Below are 26,442 nucleotides of genomic sequence, written 5' to 3'. Positions count from 1 at the left end.
CCCATCGTCAAACCAGTGTTTTCCCCAGAGACATCCGTGTCACTAGTTTCATGTGTCTCTTCCCAGAGACATTTTATGCGTGTACGGTGTGTGCGCGTGTGTGTGCGTGCATGTGCGTGTGTGTGTGTGTGTGTGCACGTGTGTATTTGACACTTTGGTGGTACACTGTACTCTTTTGGACCTTGCTTTTTCATTTCATGAATATGTTGGTGATTATTCCATTATGGTACATACAAAGATGCCTTACTTGTTTAAAATAGCTGTGACACATTTGAGTTTTAGGGGACCAATAAAAGCTCTCTTTTGTTTTAGAACTTGGAACTAATTGAAAAAATATAGGAGACAAAAATATCAGCTTCTTTAATGATAGCAGATGGATTGGAAGATAGGGTTTAGCTGTGCGGTCACAGTGGGCTTTCACCTGTTTTATCCCGGAATTGACCTTGACCATACAGTCCTAGAGCTGCAAAGCCCGGCACAGTGAGCTTGCCATGTGCTGGCAGAGCCAACCAGGGTCTCGCCTCTGCAGGCTGGCGGAGCCAGAAGGGATGCCGGAAACAACGAGCTGAGCATGGCTTCGCTCCATTTCCTGTACTCGCCAGGCGATGTTTTTCATCTCCTTTAGAGAGAAGCCTTTGTTCCTTTTTTTTTTTTTTTTAAAGCAGCGTTAATATGTATTTGTACTATATGTATAAGGAAAAGCCCCTGTTCTCCATAATCTTCCTGCGGTATGCAGTGAGGTGCACCTTACTGCTGTATGTCTCTGCATCATTAGCTGTAGTTGAAATAACTATTTTAGGCTCATGGGACCCAGGTTCTCATTTTTTCCAACTAAATGAAGAGGAAATGAAAATTTAGGAGTACATTTATAAATTTATAAATCATTCATTGATCTATGTTTTCCATATCATATGCTTCTTACTTTGTTTTCAAACATTGACTATTTAGAGCTGAAGAATTTTCTGGAATTTTGGATCTAAAACATTAATTCTAGAATTGTAGATAGTCTTACTTTGAATACTTCATACAGTGCAGTTTTCAGAGTTTGTGGCTGTTTTCGAAGTGTTCTAAGTGTATTATCTCTTTAAGTATAGATTCGCATCCTCAAGTCTCCAGAAGAGGTAAAGCCTGGTGAAAGGCACTACAATATGGCCAAAAGTTACCCGAATGAAGAAAAAGATGCTTGGGATGTGAAGATGTTGCTCGAGGTGGGTTGCGGAGTCCTGGGCGTGATGCCGTTCCCGCCACTTTGTGATTTCGAACGTGCGGGTTGTGGGCGCGTCGATGAAGGGCCACGTTAGAAGGGGCGGTGCAGAGCCAGGAGTAGCCCGCCCGGCTCGTCCCACAGAGGCCTTATTCGCAGCGTGGGCGCAAAGGCTGCGAAGATGGAAAGTGCTGGAGAGCAGTGCTGCTTACCCCGGTGTCTGTGGGGACCTGATGGAGCAGTGGGGCTTCAGAGAGCAGGTGGAAACCCAGTACATACCGTTTTCGCACACCATCTTCTTTAGGTCTCTGAAATGTCTCAGTGGACCTCTTAGGTCATTAATGATCAAACGGTATGAAAGTTCTCTGTGAGAATTTAAGTTTTTGTGTTTTCTGGTAACAAATCTGAAGATAGTCAGCCTAGACGTCCATGCCATATAGATTCTAGCCTTGACAGGGTATGGTTTACCCTGCTTGCCACATGCTTTGGTGTCTGAGTTTGTACTGGCTTCAGTGGATTTCGATCTTAATTTTAGTAAAATAAAACTAGGTGTATATGCTTTCCTATAAGTTTATAATTCTTATACATTGTAAAACCAAAGCAAACTTATAAAAAAAATCCTACAAAACCAACAGAATCCTTGAGATAATTTAGAGAGGTCTGTTTTGGTATGGGGAGTGCGACCCCCTGAGGAGGTATCAAAGTGCGGAGCCTGACAGCCCCCAGTGCTGGGCTGCTCTTAGTTTCCGAGAACTTCTTTAAAAAGCTTCCAGCCTCTTCCCTTTTGTCCAGCGCCCGGCTCGTCAGATGACAGCCTGCTTGTCCTGTGTTGGTGGGCAGGACCCGTGGGGAAGGAGCAGTGAACTGCGCGGTTTGGTGCAGACTCGCAGTAGGGGACTGTTCTGGAATATTTGGTTGAAACATTCTCAGTCTGATGTAATGATCTAATTAAGAATGCTTTTCATTTTCAAAGCAATTTAGCTTTGACATAGCTGAAGAAGCATCTAAAGTCTGCCTAGCTCATCTTTTCACGTACCAGGATTTCGATATGGGGACTCTCGGATTAGCCTACGTTGGGTCTCCCAGAGCCAACAGTCACGGTGGTGTCTGTCCAAAGGGTAAGCTTTCCGTCCGGGGTGGGTTTGCGGGGGTAGCAAGCTGATGGGTCATGTTACAACTCTGTACTGAGCAAGCAATTTGTCTCTTTCCTTTTTCTTTAGCTTATTATAGTCCAATTGGAAAGAAAAATATCTATTTGAATAGTGGTTTGACCAGCACAAAAAATTATGGTAAAACCATCCTTACAAAGGTATGTTCTTTTATTTTTTAAAAGTACAGATTTTGAGTTTATTGTAGTAGTTGGATGTTTATGTAGGTATTTTTAAAAACAGTAATACGTCTTGGATTTTTTTTTTTTTTGTTTTGGCCTAAAAAAACACATTCTTTGGTGGGAAATATGAATGTGAAAGGTACGAAGAATAAAATAAAAGTTACTCGTCAAACCGCTGTGAGAGCCGTGAGGGTCATTGTCTTTTCTGACGACGTCCCCCCGATGCCCTTGGTCCGAAGCTGCCCTGTGGTGCTTGTTCCCGGCCTTGCAGTGCCGTCCCCAGGCTCTCACTGCCGGGGCCCGTGTGTCCTCTTGGTTCACACCGTCATTTCAGTGTGGCATGTCCTCCAGGAGCTTCCAAAGGGTACCTGGGAGGCTCATTCCTGAGATTGGCGTATCTGGAAACGTCTTGGCCATCCTCTGAAACTCGATTGTTCATGTAGGCGCGTAGATTCTCACTTCTCTTTGCGTTCGAAGGCGCTGTTCCATTGTCCGTGTTTTGTTTTGTGTTACTGTTAAAGAGTCTGAACTCTTTCCAGTTTTTATCTTTTGTATGTGACCCGTTTTCTTTCCTCTGGAAGAATTTATGATCTTGTTTTTGCCCAGATATATCCATTAGGAATGTGTTAGGCACATCCTAGAAAATTTAGGTAACAAAGTCTAATCAACAGTGACTTAAATAAGGGGTGTGTTTGCTTCAGTCAGCAGGAAGTTCGTGGACAGCATTCTGCTCAGCGATGCTGTCGGGTCCAGGGTCTTCCCCACCCCCCGCCAGCCACTTGAAGCACAAGGCCTTTGTCCTCATGTTTATCGCCTCGTGGTCACAAAGTGGTTGCCTTCTGCAGCGCAGAAAGTCAGGCAGAGAGCATGGGCTGTCCCTTCTGCAAAGCTCTAGATACGCCACTGCTGGGCTTCTGCTTATATTTCAGTGGACAGAGCCATGTCCCATGACTGCCCATACGCTCACGGGAACGCGGGGAGGTGGCTGTTTCAGCTGAGTACATTGCTGCCTGAGCAGAATTAAGGATTCTCTCAGGATCTGATTAATAAGGACCCTATTTCAGATTGCAGGGCCCAACTGGCCAAAGCAGGTGATGGTTGGGTATTGGGAAATAATGCTTTTTTTACACATGCTCTTTAAGGAAGCGGACCTGGTTACAACTCACGAATTGGGGCACAATTTTGGAGCAGAACATGATCCAGATGGTCTAGTGGAATGTGCCCCAAATGAGGACCAGGGAGGAAAATTTGTGATGTACCCCATAGCTGTGAGTGGGGATCACGAGAACAACAAGGTATGTGTCCTTTGGAGCTTCTTTATGTTGTTGAGAAAGAAAGAGTCTAATTATAGTGAGCTCAGAGAGGCTCCATTCTAGGCATGGGACTGTACATTACAAAGTACCTCAAAACTTGGTTGTGTGTTTTTAAGTAAAACGTGGTCCATCTAAATTTGCTTAAAGCAGTCCTTTAGGTCCGAATTAATCACGTGTAGATTTGGGCTCCACAGAAAATTAGTAATAGTTTGGGCTTGTGTTGGAGTTCTAGATTGCAGAGTCTGGTGGGCTCAGGCTTTAAGTTAAACACTCCTGTCATTTCATTTATAATTTCATTTATTTAAACTCTATATTACTTCACAATTTGTGTTTTCATAACCTTGTGCCACAAAATACATCATTTGCCAGAGTGCAAGTTCCTATGGGGAGGGCTCTTACCTCTCTTGCTCCTGCTCTGTCTCCAGCATCTGGTAGGGGAGGAGGGGTGCGTGGCTCGTAGTAACTGTGTCGAGTACGTAATTGAACGCGCCACTGTGAGGGTTTCTGAGAGAGCACACGAGTTGACAGGGTTTTGTAAATAATTTCAGACTTTAAGAGTGGCTGTGACTAACTCTTAGAGTCTGAACTTACAGTGTTCATAGGTGCCTAGCTTTTTCATTTCCCTTGAAGTTAAGCAGCACCAAGCCTGTGAGAACATATTAGTTTTGATGCTGTTCAGGAGCGCTGGGGTGAGGGTGGGTCCATCTCTAGTCAGGAAAGATGGTAAAGCAGTTGTCCTGAAACCTTGTTTATTTCAGGTCCCTTAAATGTATTTACTATAAAAATTAATTGGAAGACCCCTTTTAAAACATTCAGTAAGTGTTTCTGTTTAGGGCGGTAGGTCTTGGCTGCCTTTCCAAGTGTCCTATTGGTATCTGATTCAGTGGTAATAGTCACCTTTGCAGGGTCCCGTGTTCTCTACTCCTCGGGCTTCATGGCTCTTGTCTGGAGTGAAAGTGAAGCCATTTTAGCAATTTGCAGAGCACTGTGGAGATTCTACCTCAAGAAGTAACCGAGCCTTCCCTGCTTCCTACCCCATTTCAGATGGTTCAGAAAATGGACCGTTTTAGAGCTCCTGGTTAAACTTCCTGAATATAGAAGGGGGCCATCCGTGGCTCTGTGCTGCAGGCGGGGACACTGGGTGGTAGAGGCTTCGAGGGACTGGTCACCTTAGAAACCTCAGGGAACCGTTAGTCTTGGGGACCCCTGAAAACATTTAGTAACAGTTTAGAATTTATCTTAAATAGACTCTATGTAATATGCCTCTTACTAAGCTCAGCTATTTAAAAACTTTAAATGTAGATCGTTCATAGAAATAGCCAGGGAGGGAGGAGGAGAGAAATGGGAAGCAGACCCTGCTCTGCGCGCCCGAACCGTTGTCGTCTGGGAGGACGATGGTCCGTGCCTGGCTCTCGCTGTCTCAGCAGCAGGGCCTGACGCAGGGCACCCTCGAGTCTAGCCTGGTGCAGCTCCCGACTCCGCACGCACGGAGCCGCCTGTCCTCCCCACGGCCCGCCTGGGAAGTTTGGGCTCAGCATGCGCGTGACTTGCCTTCCCGTGAGGAATTTTAGGGTCCTAAGCAAATTCACACCAGCTTTTTCACGGTGTGCAGAGGGAGGTAGCCGAGTTTCTAGACATGGACTTGGAGGTAGCAGCAACAGAACTCGACGCACCTTCAGGTGGCTCTGATTGTGACTTTAATGTTGAGTTTGCGCCTAGAGACGTGGCACACACACTTACGTGGGAATCAACTTTTATGTTCTTTTGGGTCCTTGTGGCCTTTCTTCTCTTAAGATGTTTTCAAACTGCAGTAAACAGTCCATCTATAAGACCATTGAGAGTAAGGCCCAGGAGTGCTTCCAGGAGCGCAGCAACAAGGTGTGCGGGAACTCCAGGGTGGACGAAGGGGAGGAGTGCGACCCCGGCATCATGTACCTGAACAACGACACCTGCTGCAACAGCAACTGCACGCTGAAGGAGGGCGTCCAGTGCAGGTGAGGCGTGGCACCCGGCCGCCGGTGCGGCAGGCCGCCGCAGGTGGGACTCGGGGGCCCTGGAGAGGGTCAGGGCCGCGGGCCTGGGCCTGTGTCTGCCCCTCGCCCTGTACAGCGGAACTGCTTTCTGGAAGGCAGTTCGACGCCGCGTGGCGACATCCTTAGTCTCACGTGCTCCTCAGTATAGCAGCAGCACAGTTCGAAGACGCTTTCCTGAGGAAACAGATATACAGGAAAGTTGACTGACAAGAACATCATGGCTACAATCTTTTATAATAGAATTTTGGGAATAGTCAATGAACGTCGTGTCTATGAGGAGCTAGTGTGACAGTCCTGTTTAAGGGCACAGGCCACACGTGGAGAACACAGGTCACACGGTGGAAGGGCCCTGTGTCTCCGTTTTCTTGACCCCTGAAAGACCAGTGCCTGGCTTAGACGTGGGAGGGGCAAGCTCTAGTCGGCAGTGACTGACAGCTGGGACTGCCCGCAGCACATGACGACACCGTACGGGGCGCCGGGTGGCTCGGGCTCTCGTCTCCTGACCGTTGGTTGCCTTGCATCCTTTTTTCTTTCTTTTTTAAAAAATTACTATGTTAAGCTAATGAAAGCACTATATTAAGTTAATGGAAACCAGGGACACCAAGGCGTAGTTTTTAGAGTCACTTTGGACCACCCTGCCCGGCTGCTGCCCGATTCCACAGTGAACCAGGGTAGACATGGCGAGTGGAGGCGGTGCAGCACCCAGGAAGGCCGGTGAGGCCGGGACACCTCGCTCTGCCGTCTTCAGGGCCCTGTAACCAGACTGCAGGTTTGCTGTGGGGCTGTCCTTTGACTTGAACTGTCCCTGTCTGTTCTTCTGCAGTGATAGGAACAGTCCTTGCTGTAAAAACTGTCATTTTGAGACTGCCCAGAAGAAGTGCCAAGAGGCGATTAATGCAACTTGCAAAGGCGTGTCTTACTGCACAGGTACGTGCTCCTGTTGTCCTGGGATGTTTGCTCAAGCGCGTGCGCGTGCGTTTGGAAAACAAGATTGTTTCATTTGGATGAAAACCACCCGTTTTTAACCTCATGTTCAAAGTCGAGTTGATTGTACTCCATAGTTTGTGGCACCCTTGTCCCTGATCTGTGCAAGACGTGCTGTTATTTCTTTTTCATTCACTTCATTTCCATCCCTTCATTCTTCCTCTCAAGGCATCCATGCTGATGGGCAGCATTTGTCAGGATACGTGTGTATCCTTGAAACATAATGTGTTCTTTTGTGTCTGTGTGTGTTTTTTAACATGCCAAAATGATCCTCTACCTTTTAAACTCAATACCATGTTTTTACAAAGCATCCCTTGTGCTATGTAACATCTGTGTCTTTTTTCATGAGTCTGTTGAGGGCAGCATCATATACTGAAACTACAGGAACAGCTCGGAGCGTCTAGGTAAGCTTGCCTTCAGGAGCAGCAAGTTTGCTGACACAGTGAATGCCCACTGCCCATAGAGGGTTAGACCGGAGAAGTGGCCGGTACCTAAGGAAGTACATATTAGGTACTTAATGAGAGGCTGCTTCAGTTTGAAATAGGGCAGGTTTCTTCAAGTTTTGTGTCTCTGCTCCGTAGACCTTAAAGCTGGAATTCTTTTGATGGGTTCCGTCCTTCCGCTGAAAGGCCGGGGGCCTCCGAGCTGGCGCACATGCCATTGTTTTCATGTGGCTTTTCTCTTCTTGTGTTGACTTTAACTGCTTGCGCTGCTCATTTTCCAGAATGAGTCACTCATTGCATCCTCTCTTCCAAGTTTAACATCCTTCGATGACTTTTCTTTGTCCTTGAGACTCGATTCATTCAGGAAACATTCACGATGCACGTACAGTGTGCCGGGGTTGGACGTAAGCCGCGTGCGTAATAGGTTTGGCCTGTGCTCTGGGGAGCTCGGCCGCCGGGGTGGGGGCGACAGGGAAGAGCCGTAGGCGTCGAGCAGTGCAGAGGGGAGCCGGGAGGAGAGACGTGGTGCGTGCGGGGGCGCGTGCGGGGCGAGGGCCCCCAGCTGAGGCAGGGGCCTCGGGGGTCTCGGGAGAGATGACTCTGAAGGGGAGAAAAGGCCAGCCGGCCTCCCCCGGGCACTCTGGGCAGAAGGAACCGCACGTGGCAAGGTTCTTGGGTGAGGACCGTGGGGGGGGGAGGAAGGCGGAGACGGGCATGCGCAGCAGCACGTGGGCGTGCGAAGTGGAGGCCCGGCCCGCGTCAGCGCCCGGAGGGAGTCGGCTTTTGGTCTGCGTAACAGCGCTAGGCGTTTGTTTTACTAGAGTTAATGGGACGCTGCTGTGTTTTAGATGTATGTTATGTTTCACAATAGAAAGGCAAGAACAGAACACGTGGAATGTTAACTAGTGGCTGGAGACGCGGGGGAGCTTGGCACGCATACCCGTTGGCGGCCGGACGTAGGCCACAGCTGCCCTGCTCTGGGCCACCTCGCCCCTCCGCCAGGCCCAGGGCCCAGTGTCATGAGCATCAGCGTGGCATGCCCCAGAGAACGGAGCCCCGCTTGGCAGTGGGTGACTCCTGGGTCCCGTTTGCTTCTAGGGAACAGCAGTGAGTGTCCCCCTCCTGGAAACGCCGAGGACGACACCGTGTGCCTGGATCTCGGCAGGTGTAAGGACGGGAAGTGTGTCCCGTTCTGTGAGCGGGAGCAGCAGCTGGAGTCCTGCGCGTGCAACGGTGAGCACCTTCCCTGCGCTTGCCCAGGACGGTAGTGAGAACCCCGTGGGGTCAGGCGTGGCACACCGCGCCGTGTGGAGACAGACTCTGGATTTGGGTTTGAGCCTCCACCTTGTCTGCGAAAACTGACCAGTTAGTCTTCCTTCTTGCCACATTCGCGGACCGTGTGGCAGGCGTGGGTGGCATCGGAGGGAATTTGTTGTGGGTGGGCGGGCAGAGGTCTGTCCTCGCCCCCCGCCCCCCATCTGTGTTGCTGTGACGCCCCTTCGGGACATCACCAGAGAGCTGATTCCCGCACTGACCCCCTCGTCGGGGTGTCTGCCGTCGGGGACAGGGCCGGGCCTGCTGCCCTGTGCTCTCTGCCGGAGGCCCGGGGCACGGGCCTCGCGTAGCACTGGGTGGCAGCAGCATGCTGCCCGCAGACACTTGTCCTGGGGTTTCCACGCGATTATTGGAACCACTGGGTCTAAGGAGGGGTTGTCGGGGTGACTGGGCTCTGAGTTTTCTGCCCCATCTTAGAGTTTTGTTGCTTTCAAAACAAAAAACCCAGCAGCCAAAACCAGTGGGTTGGGAGCTCAGTATCCATACAATGGATTAAGTGGCTCTTCCTGGTGGAGTGACATGCAAATAAAGAAGATAACACAGTAGATGCCAAATAAATAATGTACACATCAGGAGTCCCCAGCCTCGGGGCCGTGGACCCGAACCGTCTGTGGCCACGTGGCGGGAGGTGAGCGGCGGGCGAGCGAGCGAAGCTCCACCTGCGTCCGCAGCCGCCCCCAGCGCCAGCATCACCGCCTCAGCTCCGCCTCAGACTGTCGGGCGTTAGATTCCCATAGGAGCGCCGGTCCCCAGTGCCACAAAGGTTGGGGACCACTGATGTATGGCATGAGTGGCAAGAGGCTGAGGGTGCCCAGTAAGAACACAGAGTAAATACCCAAGCAACACTCGATAACGAACGATGGGCAGGTTATCGTTTTCCTTTTAAAGTGGTTTTTCCTGCCTCGGTGTTCTGGTTGATTTTGATTTCCCCTCGCTGAGTATAAATACGGACCCACCCCAGGGTGCACTGCCAGTTGACTGGTGGGGCGTTTCCGCTGTTGGTGTGGGTGCCAGTGGCTGAGCTGACGCCCGGCTGTTCCTGGTCCCCGCGCTGCCGGAGGCTGGCCTCCGTGGTGCCGTCATGCCGGCCGCTAGAGCTACACCCGTGGTGCGGGGCGGGGGGGGGGGCGTTCTGTCCTAGCTGTGTTGGGTCTGGCTTTCCACGGTGTCCTTTAAGCTGAGGCCAAGGGTCGAAGGCAGCACCGTGATAATGTGACTAAGGGCGACACTTGGAAAGCTTAAAGCAGAAGACAGTGCCGTTGTTTTCTGTGTAAATGTTTACCTTGTGGCTGAGCACTGAGGAGTGCGAGCTCAGAGGATTCCAAGTGGTGGCAAAACACGGTAATAGCTTTTGAGATGAAAAACAGATGCTCTCTCTGGAGAGGCGGGGAGGGGAGCCCCGGCCCGGACTCCAGCTGCGTGGCCTTGTGTTTCAGAGACGGACCACTCCTGCAAGGTGTGCTGCAGGGACCCCGCGGGCCGGTGTGTGCCCTACGTCGACGCTGAGCAGAAGCACTTGTTTCTGCGGAAGGGGAAGCCCTGCACAGTTGGATTCTGCGACATGAACGTGAGTGCGTCCCGCGTTTTCTGTAACAATCCAAAGGGAGGTCTGTATGTTAAAAGTACTTGACATTGCAAGTGGAAGGAAATCAAAACAAAAGCTGCCATGTGCTTTGACCCACTGTCCCTTCTTGTGTAAGAGTTTGTCTGCTGAGGTGTGTGGGTCCACGCTCCCCAGAGTAGGGGACCCTGAATCCAGAGACTGGGCAGGACCTCAAGGGGCTTTGGCACAGGTGGGTGGTTTTGGGCAGCGAGTCCTGATGATTTGGCTTTCCAGGTTAATCATTAGAACACCAACATTGCAAAACTGCAAGTTTGATTTTGAAACCGAATGAGTAGGGAATGTCTAGAGGCGGCCCGACTCGCCAGTCAGACCCTTTGTTCTCTGCAGAAACGTCATTTTATTCGCGCAAAACATGGGCGAGGGTTGAGAGTCAGAGGGGCTTCTCCAGACAGCCAGGTCTTTTCCCAGTGAGTGTGACCAGTGTGGTCCTCGCTGAAATGCTGTCGTGTGTCTCCCGGTAATTCTAAAAGCACTTGTAAAAGCTGACTGGTTGTGAAGCGTCAGCGACAGCATATCCTACTTTGTTGAGTACTCATTACCCTTAAAGTACTGCTGGCATCAAAGACGGGCCCTGGCAGCCGGTTCCGTGAGGCCGTGTTACGGTCATTTCTTTTAGGGACGATGCCGTCTGCTTTCTGTCTGCAGGGCAAATGTGAGAAGCAAGTACAGGATGTCATCGAGCGGTTCTGGGACTTCATCGACCAGCTGAGCATCAATACTTTCGGTAGGTGATTTCCCCGGGCGCTATCTGCTCAGAGCTCAGCTGGTTCCCGTGTTGACATTTGCAGTGTGGCTTCAGACCCACATGCTCTGATCCTGCAGAAGATGGATTCACCGCTTTAGTTTTGAAACAAAGGTGTTTCGGAACAAATGGACTCCTAAGTCTGCCCCTGCACAGCGTGGATGCACACGTTTTCAGACAAGGAAAAGAATACTTAGTTAAAATACTGGCTTTCTTTACTAAAAAATGAACAAGATAGCATAAGTGTGGTTCACTCCTATTACTGTAAATCTGAATCCCGAGATGAGATTTATTTAAAAACGGGCCTCAGCGTTTGTAGGAGGAGGCACTGTGCTCTCTGGGGCCCACCATTTCGAGTTCAGTCACAGAAATACCCGGAGAGCAGCGACACCCTCCTGAGCGTCGCTGCCGGGGGCAGCCTCTGTACGCGCGTTCCATGCAGTTACTCCGGGCGTCGTGTTGACCACTCTGTCATCGGTACATTGGGGCAGTTTCCGAAAGGGACCTGTGGTGTGGGCAGATGGGTAGGTCTCATTTAGGTGGCACTCCTTCCTGTACCGGTCAGTAGTGGTATCTCGCCAGCAGCCTGTGGCATTCGTCACAGTGCTTATATTCTAAGAGTCTTTTAGATTTATGAAGTATTCTGATCAAGACGCTCACTCTTTGAAATTGTTCACAGGGAAGTTTTTAGCAGACAACATCGTCGGCTCCGTCCTGGTTTTCTCCCTGCTGTTTTGGATTCCTTTCAGCATTCTTGTCCATTGTGTGGTAAGTCACCGTTTTTTAGGTAACAGAACATTTTCCTAAAATTTAGAGCAAATCCAACCATATAATTTTTTGAGAAAACCTTTTCTTAACAAAATCTGACCTGATCCCTGGGAAAGGATGTCTTGTTAAAAGCTTAGTTCATAGTCTCTTAAAAGAATTATTCTTTGTGGATGTTTTATTCTCAAGTATAATTTCTGAGGAATTCTGTACTTGTAAGCACAGGAGGCCCTTTGGCTTTGTCTGGGACCTCTGATGAGTGAAGGTCCCAAACAGGAAATTTTTCAGTGGCTTTGCTGTAATGGAGCAAACATCAAACTCCGGCATTCTCGCGGGGGTGCCCTCTGTCCCCCCATCCTTGGCATTATCCTTCCAGCGAATGAGAGCGAGCCGTCTGTTTCACTCCCACTCAAAATGAGTAGCTGCTTATGAGTCGGATGAGGCTTCGTCTGAGGAGCTCCAGGCACCTCGTAAACGTGAGACTCGCTGTCGTTGTTTTCCTTACAAATCCATTCCCCTGGCCTTGCTTCTCCGGGGAAACGAGGGTTTGTCCCCGGGAGCAGTAAGGTCAGACCCGGGCTTTCACATGAGCTCTTGGAGAATTCTAGCACGGCGGCCGCTCTGGGCGCTGCTGCCTCCGCGTCTTGTGCTGCGGGCGTCTCGGGCCTGGGCCGCCCCACTGCGCGCTCTTCCCCGGGCTGCAGAGCGTGGTGGGCGTGGGGAGGAGCGTCTCCAGGCAGCAAGCGGCTCTGCTAAAGCAAAGCTGTGTTTAGGTGACGTGGTCAAAGCTTTGACAGGTAGACGACAGTGCCATCCACCGCGGGCGTTTTTACTTGAGCGTCACACCTGCTTCGATTATAGTGGAAGTCACACTTTGGACCGTGAGGCCTGACCCTCGGGAGGGAGGGCAGTGGCCTGTTTCTGACTGCACAGCACGCTCAGGGCGTCTGGACTAGAAGCCAGGCGCGGGTTCGCAGGCCTGGCCGCCTGCTGGTGCCCGCTGTCATCTGTGACGTGTCAGCCTCAGGCAGGGGCTGGGGGCAGTGGACGGAACCGTGTTCAGCCCTTTGTGGAAGTGGCGTGGGTTCTGAGGCCCGGTTACTTCAGGAGTTTGGGCCACAGAAACTAGACACCGCTGGGAGTGTCCGCAGCGGTGGCGGGCTGGGGCGGAGCGAGGCCAGAGCCAAGTGAGATCGCTTGTCAAGCCCCTTGGCCTCCGCGGCGGCCCGAGGCCAGCAGAGCCCGGCACAGACAGGGATGGGCCTCTGGCCTGACTGCTGAGCCCCCAGGGAGGTGTCCACAGGGCAATCCAAGAAAAACAGCACTTAAACCTTGCCTTACTTAAGGGCAAAAAAATGCAGTTCCTTCATATGCAAAGGAAACACTTCCAGGCAGGTGGCAGAACTCAGTTTATGTGAAAATTTCATTCTCATTTATTGAACCTGCCGCCACTTTCCACAACTCCGGTTCCAGGTTCTTCACTCATCGGAGGAGCCTGTGAGGAAGGCGCACCTCACCGAGTTCCGTCTGTGGAAGTGACCTTTTCTCCTGTTCTTGTCTTTCTAGGATAAGAAATTGGACAAGCAGTATGAGTCTCTGTCTCTGTTTAACCCCAGCGTAAGTATGTCGCATGACCCTGCTAAGCAGAGCCCTCCGGTTCAACCCCGCAGCTGTGGCTCTTTGGCCGGGGGAGGTCACGTTGTAGCAGGGAGGGTCGAGGTTGGGTGTTAAGGCCAAGCCCGTGACAGCGGTCACAGCGACTGATGGAGGTTTAAACAGGGCACTTCTCCCTCCCCCGCAGCTGCCTCACTTCGCTGCTCCGCACCAACTTATTTTTGAGATCTTTTCCTGTCTTGGGATCTTAACTTGATAGTTTTTTATAAGTTCTCTAGGGTCTTCAAATGGCACGTTGTCAGGACATTTGAAAGCTAACTTTTTGAGTGACTTCTGAGTTGAGGGGGCCTCACCCAGTGCTCTCCTTAGCATGAGGGATCACGGCACCAACGGTGAGAGGCCGTTTGGTGGGTGAGGTTGGAGCTGTGGGACCTGTCAGTCATGTTTTACTTCCATGTCTTTCCAGAATGTTGAAATGCTGAGCAGCATGGATTCAGCGTCAGTTCGCATCATTAAGCCCTTCCCTGGGCCCCAAACCCCAGGCCGCCTGCAGCCCCTGCAGCCCACCCCCGTGCCGCCTTTGGTGCCTACAGCCCCGAAACTGGACCACCAGCGAATGGACACTATCCAGGAGGACCCCAGCATGGACTCGCACATGGACGAGGACGGCTTTGAGAAGGACCCCTTCCCAAACAGCAGCACAGCGGCCAAGTCATTCGAGGATCTCACAGACCATCCCGTCACTCGAAGTGAAAAAGCCTCATCATTTAAGCTGCAGCGTCAGAATCGTGTCGACAGCAAAGAAACGGAGTGCTGATTCAGATACTGACGCTCTGAGCTTTGGCTTAAGTGTGCAAAGTGTTTCCGTGGATTTGACCTAAAATCACTGCATATGTTTTGTGAAGATTTGGGAGATCCAAGGAAGTGACTTCCCCGCAGTGCTGGCCACGTGTTTGGACCTCCGTGCGGTTAGGCCCTCTCCTTATGGACAGATAAGGTGAGTCTAGCTTATTTTGAGGCTTTCAGGTGTTAGTTTTTTATCATCTTTATCCTTCAACCTGTGGTGCAGAAGTGAAAACAGAGCTGGACCAGGTTATAAATATTTACGTTTTTGTAAATTAACCTTTTATATTGGTAACAGTGCCAATTAGGGAAATGGTCAGTTTTCTTTTTCATGCAGTGCAGTGACCTGCTGAATATGAGGCGCTTGGCAGTTACTCGTGAGGACAACTGGAACAGAATTTTTTACCTCCGAGTAAGGATGGGGATAAAACCAAGCTATGGAACAATCTGGTGAATTGCAAATAGCCAGTTGAATTTACAGGCCCTAATTTCCTGGGCAGTGTTTCTGTGTTTTCTAAGTAGCTTCATGTATTTCTAATACTGTTGCTTAAATAATTCACCATAGAACCTAAACTACAAAATAAGAGTATGGTCGCCTCTTTTTCAAACACTACTGGTCAAGAGTGTACGTGAGATTTCCTGCCCAAGAACAGGTGGTTCTGGGTGGGCCAGGGTGTGAGGTGCTGGCCGGGGAGATGATGCTGCCTCACAAGGCTTTATTTCTTCATCACCCTGTGTACTGACCTGCAAGTGGACATTTGTATCACTTCTTGCGTTAGGATTCTGGGCCATGTGCATTTACCGTGTGAAGGATAAGTCATCAGATAGAATTCTGATTTCCTTAAAATTATAGTAAAAAGCTTTTTCCCTGTAATTACTGAAATTTGCTCAGCAGTCATCATGGTTAAATGAATTACCTTGCAAACTCTGAGGGCACTTAACCAACCTGTGACAACAGTGTCGTTTTTACTGAGGACGTTTGTCACGCAGATACCTGTTACACTAATACTTGAACTTATACCTTGTGGTATTTGCTGTCTTTTATCTAGTGATTACATTTAGCTAGACTTTTGGAATCTGATATAAAAGAGCGAGGTGTGTGGGCGTGTGTATGAGTGAAGCAGTTCCCAGCTGAGTGTAAGACCATTTTTTATAAAATTGTGACTTTTTAAAAAACAAAACTGTCTTTACCTTTTTTCCACTTATAGAATTAAGCTGTTTGGGGGGCATTCTGTAGCTGGGGCACCGATGACACCTGCGTCAATCAATAAATACTTCATATCAAAACAACGTACCTGGGTACAAAGCTTCCCTGCAAAATGATGCTTTTATTAAGCTTGGTAGCAAATGTCAGTGTTTTTTATTTCAGGGTTATGAGAAAAAAATATTCTTTGATCACTTATCTTGGGATTTTGGTGCATTGGTGACATCGCATTCTGTAAATTAACAGCCAGCCTTGGTTACCGGTAGCTAATGGTCCCCATCTCCCAGAAGACTGAGTTCCGGCTTTGCTTCTGCTACATCTCTCCAGTAAGGAAGCAGCAACGGTAGGGAAGAGACTTTCTTCTCTATCAAAGGCCAGAGGTGTGAGAACAGAAACTCATTTCCCTTTGGTGACAAATGTAGTCCATCTGACAAATAGCATGAGAAGTCCTGCCAAGGGGGGAGAGGGGTTGGTTAAAGGTGTGCGACTACAGTGTAACGCCGGCGTGTAGATTCCGTGCGTGTCACAGACATGATGAGACATCCTTCCAGAGGGGCTTGGAGCGAACGAGGCACATTAATGAAGTGTGCTGTGGAAGAGCTCAGGGCCCGGTCTGCCAGCTTGTTTTAGGAGTTATTAGGTGGAAAGAACCCATGTGATCCAGGCCGATCAGTCACTGTTGGCCTAGGGTCCCATCCCCCCAGGCCCTGACCATTAGAGCCCAGGTGGCCTGTGAGTTTATGACCTTCACAGACTAGGAGTCTGATTCTAATCGCACTTTCCCAGGCCTTCATTTTCACTTGTGTTGACAGCCAGGAGTGGCACTGCTGGGTCCATGGGTGTGGTTAACTCAGCCTGTCTTCCTGAGCGGCTGCTCATTCTGCAGGGGGATCAGCTTTTACCTTCGTAATTTGTAAGTGGGCTTTCTGGCTTTAAAGACAATTAGAACTACATATCTTAAAATATAAATTTAGCCAGTACCGTATTCTACGAAATCACTGTTTTGCCTGGTAACAAACTTTAACCTCCCCCTACTCCATATTATAAAAACCTGGTCTGGATGTTCTTAAACAAGGACCATTTACTCATTTCACTACGTGCTAACGGTTAAAGGGCTTCTAACAGCTCAGGAACCAGGTCAAGCAGGGTGCTGGATCTGCAAGATGTTCCAGACCCCCTATGCCCCAACTTTAACTGGTGAAAGGGACAACTGTCTTTGCCCCAGAGTCACAGAGAGCTGGGTCATTTCTGTGGGACCCTACTCACCCCAGTAGGGCCAAGCAAGGAACCCTACCTGACTGCCCTGCTGCATCAGGGCCCACAGGTCAAGCACGTCAGTCCCACAGTCCTGGGCGACACGTAAGCAGGCACTGGCGTATTCACCCACCACCGAGTTCAGGCGATTTAACTTGCAGCCTATTGAGAGAAAATGCAGGTGGCAGCTGATAACCAAGTACCAGGCCTAGTGCAGGTTCTACTGACCTGGATGGACAGGCCGGGGCCCAGCGTGTGGGGGTAATACGAGGAAGGGCCTCATAGGTTTCTGTACAGCTCAGAGGATGAGGGAGCCTTGAGGACACTGAACAGAGGTCCAGAGGCAGGAAAGAACCCAGGGGAGCCGGGCTGGTGGCCAGTAAGGAGTGCCGTGCTGAGACCCCTGAAGTTTTATATGTAAAAAGCCTCTGCGATAGAGTGCAAACATCATCCGTAGACTTTCAACCAGAGCAGGTGTAGGCACAAAGGTCACTAAGGCTAACTCGGGGCTCGGCAAACATTCTTGACAAAGAGCCGGACAGTAAATAACTCCGGGCTTTGTGGCACATGCTCTCTGTCGGCAGCTACTTGACCCTGCGTTGTAGCCCAAATGTAGGCAGAGACGGTAGGAAACCAGGGGACCTGGCTGGCTTCCAACAGAACGTCATTAGCTGTCGCCACTGGGTCACAGGTTGCTGGCCCCAGTCTAATGTGGCGATTCCCAAACTTAAGTGGATGTCACAATCACCTGGAGGACTCACTGGCCCCCACCTGGGAGCTCCAAGTTCCCAGGTGGTGCTGATCTGTCAAGCTAGGAGCACACGAGAACCGTGTCGATGGCCCAAAGCCTGGCTGAATAAAAACAGTAACATTTTACGCCAGGACCCAGTCACACACATCTACACGAGTGACATAAGTCTCAAAACATCGCCTGTGTTCTAGATACTGATTTTTTCCTATTATGTTCCATTAAAAAAATGCCCTAAGACAGTTTTATGAACGACAAATGGGTTGTGACCTGCAATTTGAGAAGCACTGACTAGTCTAACAGCTCTGGCCATCGGCTCAGCATGAATATGTCCTGCACAGCAGACTTGCTAGGGACAGGCCGTCCCCAATGCAGGCGGAGCACTGGGATGGCACCCACCGGGGTTTCGCTTTGCCCCCTGGACTCTGTCCTCCTCCTCCCTCTCCACTCTGCTCCCGGGTACATGGTCCCCACTGTCCTGGGGAGCGTTCCTCGACGTCGCCAGATCCTGCTTCGGTACGTTCAAAAGACCTCTCAATGCCTCAGTGCCACTGATGACGCTGCTGCAAACACCTACTACCAGAACGCTCTTGCTTCGTGGCCTGACAGGCCGGAACTAGGTTCTCGTCATGCCGTATCTTGAGCACCTGGCCACGTCCTGGCGTAGCACGCACAGGTGCACAGAGGAACAGCTGGTGGGGATGGACGTGCCGCCGCTGGCAGCAAGGCAGACGCCCCGGCCTGAGCACCAGGCGGAGACCACAGCGGCTGTTCTGGGTGCTCGCTCAGCCGTCAGCCTGGTTCTCGGGGGCCGGGCCAGGGGCCCGACTCATCCAGAGCGAGGCTCCCTTTTCTGTGCTGACGGTTCTCAGGACATAAGGGAAGCTGTACTTTTTTAACGTCTGTTTACTGAACACAGACTGGCGTGGATTTACAGACCCCAAGAACCTGAGGCCCACAGGCTGGACACCCCCGTCCCATCCGTGTTCTCCCTGGGCCTCGCGCCCGGCCCCGTGAGTGTGCTGCGTGCTTACCTTGCGCGAGGCACTCCTTTTCCCACGCTGCCTCACAGAGGGGGGGTGGCGTGATGAGAATGACCCTGTCCTCGGGGACATCCACGGACCTCAGGTACTGCACGATGCTCTTCAGATTCGCCACGTACTCGTCCAGGGGGATGTGCTGCTTGAATCCTTCAACCCAAGTGCAATTTGTTTATATGACAGTGAAGATTAACACACGTTTGCAGGTATGTATGACTCCTGACATCGCTGGGGAATTGTCTAGTACCCAGGACAGAAGAGAAGGGGGAAGAACTCAAGCACACAGTCCTTCCTAAAATAAGACTTCAATAACAGCCCTTCTGGCTTGGGGCCCTAGGGTACTCTCATCTTTTCTCCTCTCGTGGCCATCCAGCTATTAGGGGAATTTGTGAAGATATAAGGACCCAGGTTGAGTGAGACTGCCCAGGTGCGATTCTGGCTTTGTCGCCTGCCCCTGGCCAAGTGCCCCACCTTTCTGTGCCTCAGTTTCCTCACTGGTAAGATGAGGATGAAAATACCTCATGGGGTGACTATGAAAATTGTATCGGCTGAGTGTGCACAGCATTTACAGCGAGGTGCCCGCCGTGAAGGAGGCATAAGCCACTGTCGGCTCCTACTCCTGCTGTCATGGTCGCAAAGGGTCACTTCTGACGGGCCACACGTAAGCAGCACACAGCTCGCTGCAGGCCACGTGCAAACCACACACAGGTGTGATTACATTAGGAACAGAGAATCACTCATGATCCAGCCACCCAGAACACTACCGCTGGCACCAAGATGCACTTCAGTCTCTTCCATGAAGATAGGTATACTTACAAAAATGGGATCACATTAAAGATAAATGACCACGTCGTGCTTTCTTTCCACATGACACTATGAGCACTTCCTTCCATAAACAGTCCTCAAAAACGCACGAGGGCGACCACAGCTGATGCCTCTAATCCCTTACTGTGTGGCGGTTCCGCCGTCATGGACGATGTGTCCCGGCTGCTGTGAGCAGCTCCCCGGGCTGGGCGTCTGGCCGCGGGAGGTCCCGCCCGCTCCACACTCGTCAGCTCCACCTGTCATTGCTTAAAGCTGTGTTCCCATTTGAATCCAAAACAGAATTCCTTAATTTGCCTTTTTTGGATAACTGATGTTTTCACACATTTTCAAACGTATTGACTTAAAATTCCCCTTTTTGGAGTGTCCTTGCTTTTGTCCATTTTTCTATTGGTGTAAATCTTTTCTCTTGATTTCCACATTAAAGACCTTAACCTTCTGATTGCCATGTTTTAGCAAATATTTTCCTCACCGTGTCATTCTTTTTTTATAGTTTTGACATCAGCTATTTTATTTCACAAACCTGTTTTTTCCTTTGTAATTCCCTCCACTGCTTTTATGCTTTAAAGTGTTTTTCCCTGGCCTAAATTTGATAAAACTTAACCCTTCCTTTTTTGAGTTTGCTTTCTCCTGGTGTTGATATGCGTGAAACTGTGCCTTCTCTTTCCTCCAAGCAGTTGGCTTTGTCTCCACTACCTGAGCTTAGTCTTTCCTTCTGCCACCACCAGCCTGAGATGTCCCCACAGTGGGCCGGTGATGAGCAGGAAGTGCCTGCCACTGGGAAGAGAGAAGGGAGGGCGCTGGGTACACCTGTGGAAGGTGCCCAACGCCCCACGGTCAAGGCTGATGCTCCTGGCAGAGGAGGAAGACAAAGGCCTCCACACGGTCACTTTTTCCTCTGGTCAGAGCAGCAGCTCTGAACGTGAGGGACGTGCCTCCTGTTCCCGACCCGTTTACCATCGCCCTGGCTTCCTGTCTGCGCCTGGGTCCAGGGCTGCTGCCCTGAGCTGCCGCTTCATCAGCGACTCACAGAACAAGGTGTGGGGTGAGCCCCGTGCTGCCAACACGTCAAGGGAAGAGCGAGACGCCGAGCACCGCGGGGCTAGAAAGCATGGGAGCGTCTGGCCCTTTGGGTCCGCTAGTGACCCAGGCGTGCCGAGAATGGGTCGGGCATGACATTCACTGACTTCAGAGACAGAGGAAGTGCACGTAAGTACTCGGGACTCAAATTCGGCAAAACTTATCTTTTAGGAGACAAGTAAATGGTATATACATTTAAGTTTGCTATAACAAAAATTATTAAAAGTGAACCAGAAAAAAACAAAAATGCCTTTACCTTTTAATGCACTGTCGTTGGCACCAAAGAAAATTGTAACTGCTACCGGGTTGTCCAAAACGTTCCCTTTCCCGATTAATCTTGGAAGGATAATTTTGGCCCATCTGGTATTATAGCCTGAAAAGCCACGATTCAGAACATCACATTTTCTGAAATGAAAAAAAAAAAAATGAATTGTGGACAAAAGTGTTTTTGGTCCCCCAGCCAACCTTCAGCGAGGACGTGCTCCTGGGCTCATCCTGCCCTGCTCTGCCGAAGCCCCAGGTCGCACCCGGGGAAGAACAGCTAGCCTTCCTTGAGGCATGCCAAGAGAGGGGCAAATCCGCCATATTCTTCCATAAGGGAGGTTACGAATAATTACAAACACAAGGGCTATGATTTAGTCTGCAGACGAGCTGATTTCATGCGTGGTACAGTGAGGCGCTTTCAAAATGGAGTTTACAGCAGACAGGCATTAACCTGAGCAAACACCTTAGGTAGAAAGTCACCTGTAGCTGGAACTCACAGGTAACAATAGTTGTTTAGTGAGGGGTAAGTGTATAGAATATTTTTGAGGCTTTTTTTTTTTCAGACTATTTTCTTGGTTTTAGGTTCACAGCGAAATCGAGGGAGGCAGAGAGCCCCCACCTACCCCCTGCCCCCACTCACGCCGCGCCTCTCCGTGAGCGACAGCAGAGGGGCGTTAGTCACAAGGCACAGACCTATTCTGACCATTATTATCGACCAATGGTTTTGCTTGAAATGATTTCAGTAAATATGTTCATTCTGCTTCACTCTAAACCAGTCCATCGACAGGCCTTTTCCCCTTTTAGAAACGTGCGACCTGGTCCACAGCACCGTATGGCACGATGGGGCAAGCCGCGGCCCTGCGCTGGTTGTCAGGGTTTGGACCCCAGCCCCTTCGACTAGCAGCTGGGGCCATGGGTACGTCAGGGGAGGTTAAAGTGGTCTGTAACGATAAAAACAGTTTAGAAATGAAGCTTGGAGTTCACTTTATGATTAACAGATGTGTGGTCCACGCTGGACATGAGCAAGCACAGACGCCAGGCCACCACTGAGGGGCTGCGGGCTGCGTGGCCAGGCAGCGGATGCTGAAGAGCAGCGGGAGGGGACTCGGTTTTGACACTCACTACTCTGAAAGCTCCTGAGGACAACGACGAAGAGATTCGGCTACATTTATTTCTGAGTGTGACTCGTGTTCTGTGTGTGATGGAATCCTCTCAAACCGACAAGGTGAGCCTGTCTCACAATCGTCCAATGGGCAAGAACAGCACTTAAAAGGCAAAAGGCAAAACAGCGTCCCCCTCAGGCCTGTGCAGTGTGGTCACAAAGCTGCAAGGTCTAGAATCAGAGTGGCTGGTGCCTCCAACGGGCAGTGAGGCCGTGGCCATCTGCTTGGTTTTTGAGCCTCACTGTCCCCACCTGTGCAAGACAAACGCTAACACCTAACCCACCAGGTTAAGATGGAATCCAAGGAGCTCAACACATGGCAGCTGCTGCAGACTTTCTGAAAAAATCACCTAAGGAGGCTGTGAAGCGGGGACAGCTGTGAGGCTCAGAACTGTGACGGGCCCCCCTGAAAGGGAAGCACGTTTGCATTTCCCTTGACCGAATAATAATCAGCAGTGCCGAAGTTATTCAAAAAGCTAAAGAAATGGAAAAATTAAAAGCTTTTATATAAATTCAGGGCTAGTAACAGGTATTCAAGTTTAGGTGAAGACGGGAAAAACTAAATGATTTCAAACATATAGGCTCTTAAAGACTGCCTTCCAGAAAAATGGATATTAGGTGTTTTATAAATAGCAACAGGCAAAGGTACTCTTTAAAAGCAAATAATGGAAGCTTTTAAAAATTGAAAAAGGTGAGTTTGTTCTACCTCCTTCAAACCAAGTATTTTTTGATTAAAGAAATACTTTGATAAGGTTAAAATTAAACTATAACAATAAAGTAAAAGTTTTAAATGGATTTAAGAATTAAATACTTTTGTTGATGAGAAAAGATCTTACTTGAAGATAAAACTTAAAGATGTCACTGTGAACACAATCATATATTTTAAATTTCTTGCTAGCCATGGAAGTAGTACAGGAAGGCAGTTACAGCGTCTCAACTCAGACTTGGAAATTAACACTGGATCAGCCGAGGGCTGTGCAGATGGCTGAAGCAGACATCAGGGGCCTAGGTCTACAACAGATTCACCCCAAGTACTACCATGGCTGCAGACTGCGTGCGTCCGTCAAAAGGGCAGCTGTTTGGCGTGGAATAGAAAGGGTCAGTTCTGGCACTAATGGAGGGTGGACGCGAATGGATCGGTCCTCCTGCCGTGAAAGCAGATGCCAGTCACCCTCCAGGGTCCCTATGACAGAACCCATTGTGCCCCGCACCGCCTCCTAACACTCCTCGGAAGAACACGGGCTCAGTTAGCCAGCATGAGCATCGTCTCCACCTGGCTTCTATCTTTTGTTCCCTGAGTGTGCCCAGGAGAAAGAGGCATTCTTGGTGGGTGGAGCTCAAATGGGGGAGAATCCGCTCAGGTGAGGCCACCTTGTGGGCTCAGCCAGTAGCCAGTGAGTTTTGTGCTTTGTACAACAGGATGCTTTCAAGTTACGTAAACGAGGCATAACAGACTATACATCGTCTCCAACTTTGCCCTTTCTTGTAATTACTCTCAGTTCTAAAAAATAATTATTTAAGTAGTCTTTTAGCACTCATACCGGTAAACTCAATTCTGATAAGATTTTTGAGCTCAAGTTAACTATGAAACATTTACATGCTGGTGAAATTTGAAATGCCTGGGGTTTTTCAGGCCACTTTAATAATTAGCTTTTCAATATCTTCTATTTGCTCAGAAATGGTTAACAGACTAAATGGTTACAGGATTACTAAAATAAAAGCATTTGCCAAGTTCCAGGCTCGGCTGGACCTGCCGCCCAGCATGAGCAGGTGACCCTGATAGCTCCAGAGGCTGAGCAGGATGCGCCCTGGAGCCAAGCCACCTGCCACGTTGTAGTTGTATAAACCTTGTCATTTATTTAACCTCGCTTCATCTTTTCTCAGCTATACAATGAGTAAGAGAATAATAAAATTATAGGGTCGTGGGAAGATTAAATGAGACAATACACATGAAGCATTTTAAAACAATCTCTGGCATCTGGCAAATATTAAGAACTATTATAGTCCCATTTTACAGAAAAGAAAACAGGAACGAAATGATACTTTCATGTTTTTAGATGAAGTCCACTTAAACAGAGAAAACAGTAACAGAAAAGTCTGGAAGGTCAATTTTTCATTTCTAGTTTAGGAGAAAAATGAAAGGGAAGATATTTTCAAACACATTTCACATTTAGAAATAACTTAAAATGTGTTTTCTTGGTGTGTTAACACTGATAAAAAAAATTATCAAGTAATGATAAACCAGCTTATTATTTCTTCTAGAGGAGAAAACAAAACTGTTGATCGGTTCACTGATAGCCCGAACACAAACATCTGTGTCTGCTGTTTCCAACGTGGAAATTATTTATCATCATTTTATTAACCTCTCCAGTTAGGGCATCGTTTCCCTTTTAATGAATTCCTTAGCATACATGTAAATTAAGTTTGCCAAATAAAATACCCAAATCATTACTATATTTTGTAAAGAAAATTTCTGGGGGAGAGGGGAACCTCTCTCCAAAAATGAAGACAACTTTGTTAATACATCCTTTTTTCAAATGAATACCCACCATAATTTGTTTTTTTTTTTTTTAGATGGTGAATTAGATTTTTTTTTTTTTTTTGACCCGGCCCCCTAACACGTTTTTCACAACTTTTAGGCATTGATTTCACTTGGTGGCACAGTTCTTTTTAGGGAACCCTGAAGCCTGCCCTTCCTCCCACTGCCATGGCAACCCCATATACACACTGACTAGGACAGGCCAGCAGAGGACGAGCTTACTGTTTGAAACTTTATCATTTACCCTCTTTTCCTGAGATGCAAACATATTTTCCATCACTAAACACTCAAGTATCAATTTAGAAACCATTCTCACCTGGCAAGTCTGTCAGCCAGTGATGCTCCCCATCCACCCTGCTGGAAGGAAAACTGAAAGAAGAAAAGCCCATTACTAGTTAATGTGACAAGGCATTCTGCTCGGCAACCTCCCTGCCTTCCCTTTGCACTCTGCCCCTTGGCCTCCATCCTTCTGGTCCACAGGTCGCTACAGGGATTCCTAGAGCCACGCCTCAGCGACTCGAAATCAGAGTTCTCGTCTTTAGCAACTGGATGAGTCAGTGTCTACATTTTACTGAAACCTAATTAGAGTCACTTATCTAGAAAAGCTACTCAAAAAATCTATGTGTAAGAGATAAAAGCAACGGTATGTTCCGTTAGGAAATGAAGTCCATGCTACACCTTTCTGCAGCTGAACAGTAAGAAAATTAATTACAGAGCTCAGGGTGGACATCTTTGGGGATACGTTCCCGTAGAATTTGGAAAGCCCTTACCGCTCAGATGCCCCCAAATTATGTTACCAATTACTGGCATACGCACACAGAAAATTCGTTTATGAAGCTGAGTATTAGGGGGGAAATCACAAGAAAGTAAAAAATATACTCCCCCTCTGAAGAAAAAAAACGTGTATTTCCAAAGTTTTCCTTAGTGTGAGTTAAAATGATTTCGGATGAAAGGAGACATTTTATTGGAGATCAACCCCGCCCACCACAGGGAGCACAGAGCGAACCGGGTCCCGGTGTGCGCCGCACGGGGCCCCCTCGGGGACACAGCGCCCTGAGCGACCGAAGCGCGCTCGGTGGAAAAGCGCCGCCACCGACAAGGAAGACACTGCGAAGGCGCCAGTGCACCCCGGCTCGCGCCAGGTCTTCCCCGAACCCCACGGAAAATGCCCCAGCGCCGCGCGCTCGGGCTTCGCCGACGCTGCAGGGAGCGGGAGCCCCGCCGGGGTGCGGCAGGCGTTCGCACACTGCCCCCGCCCCAGGCGCTGGGGAAGAGTGGCCTCGACCACCTCGTGCCGCGAGGGGCGCGCGGGGCGCACCCGGGCGCCGGTGGGGCGGCCAGGCCCCCGGGCCCTCGGCAGCGGCGTCGCCACGGACGCCCGAGCGGCCGGCGCCCCTGAGGGCCTAGCTGGGTCTGCGCGCCGGACGGGCCGCGCGGCGGTACCTGGGTGATGGAGTCGCCGAAGAGCAACACCCGAGGCCAGGCGAGGAAGCCAGCGAAGCCCCCAGTCTCGCACAACGCCATGGCCACGACGTCCGAGAGGCGGAGCAGGCGGATATCCGGGCGGGGCGAGCGGCGGGGGCGGGGCGAGCGGCGGGGGCGGGGCGAGCGGCGGGGGCGGGGCGAGCGGCGGGGGCGGGGCGAGCGGCGGGGGCGGGGCGAGCGGCGGGGGCGGGGCGAGCGGCGGGGGCGGGGCGAGCGGCGGGGGCGGGGCGAGCGGCGGGGGCGGGGCGAGCAACGCGGCGAGCGGCCCGGGGCGAGCGGCACCTGCGCAGTTTGATTTCCCCCTGCCGGTTTGCGGCCGCTGCCCCTTGAGCAGGCCACCGGCCATTTTTAAGATGTGCAATAGCTGTTGCGTCTTGGAACGGGCTCGTTTTTGCCCGTTTACAAAAGCTCGCGTCATGCATTCTATTCGCTTCCAGGGAGCTCACCGACCCCCGCGCCGCGCGGACCTACCCGCCCTCTGGCCATTGTCGCCAGTCCGTTCCCCAGGTGGAAACCACCCCCGAAAGGAGAGGTTTGGTGCCGCCACCAGACGCAGCATCACCCCACCGCCTGCAGGCGGGTTCGGACTTCCAGCAAAAGGCAATAGAACGGAA

The 26,442-nt window shown here is 50.2% G+C and overlaps 2 protein-coding genes across 2 annotated transcripts in view; one reads left to right on the top strand and one right to left on the bottom strand.

Moving 5' to 3' along the window:
* The window catches only part of ADAM17 (ADAM metallopeptidase domain 17), a 37,117-nt gene extending 21,600 nt beyond the window's left edge, over positions 1-15,517 (top strand). Inside the window, exons 8-19 of the mRNA XM_016121150.2 lie at positions 1,095-1,208; positions 2,178-2,322; positions 2,425-2,513; positions 3,677-3,829; positions 5,642-5,841; positions 6,704-6,807; positions 8,406-8,540; positions 10,079-10,209; positions 10,912-10,990; positions 11,688-11,776; positions 13,340-13,390; positions 13,854-15,517. Of these exons, the coding sequence (XP_015976636.2) occupies positions 1,095-1,208; positions 2,178-2,322; positions 2,425-2,513; positions 3,677-3,829; positions 5,642-5,841; positions 6,704-6,807; positions 8,406-8,540; positions 10,079-10,209; positions 10,912-10,990; positions 11,688-11,776; positions 13,340-13,390; positions 13,854-14,204 (1,641 nt within the window). The 3' untranslated portion in view covers positions 14,205-15,517. The remainder of the gene's footprint in view (positions 1-1,094; positions 1,209-2,177; positions 2,323-2,424; positions 2,514-3,676; positions 3,830-5,641; positions 5,842-6,703; positions 6,808-8,405; positions 8,541-10,078; positions 10,210-10,911; positions 10,991-11,687; positions 11,777-13,339; positions 13,391-13,853) is intronic.
* Positions 15,518-15,538: 21 nt separating this feature from the next.
* IAH1 (isoamyl acetate hydrolyzing esterase 1 (putative)) lies at positions 15,539-25,912 on the bottom strand. The gene is made up of 6 exons (XM_016121151.2): positions 25,787-25,912; positions 24,660-24,712; positions 20,635-20,783; positions 18,471-18,626; positions 16,729-16,850; positions 15,539-15,883 (listed from the first exon to the last, which is right to left on the bottom strand). Exons 1-6 carry the CDS (start codon positions 25,865-25,867, stop codon positions 15,701-15,703), a joined length of 744 nt encoding a protein of 247 aa, XP_015976637.2. The 5' UTR covers positions 25,868-25,912; the 3' UTR covers positions 15,539-15,700.
* Positions 25,913-26,442: the final 530 nt, after the last annotated feature.

Source organism: Rousettus aegyptiacus, unplaced genomic scaffold (genome assembly GCF_014176215.1).
Source record: "Rousettus aegyptiacus isolate mRouAeg1 unplaced genomic scaffold, mRouAeg1.p scaffold_m13_p_7, whole genome shotgun sequence".
Lineage (NCBI taxonomy): Eukaryota > Metazoa > Chordata > Mammalia > Chiroptera > Pteropodidae > Rousettus > Rousettus aegyptiacus.
The sequence above is the reverse complement of the archived record's forward strand: the minus strand, read 5'-3'. Positions and strand labels throughout refer to the sequence as shown.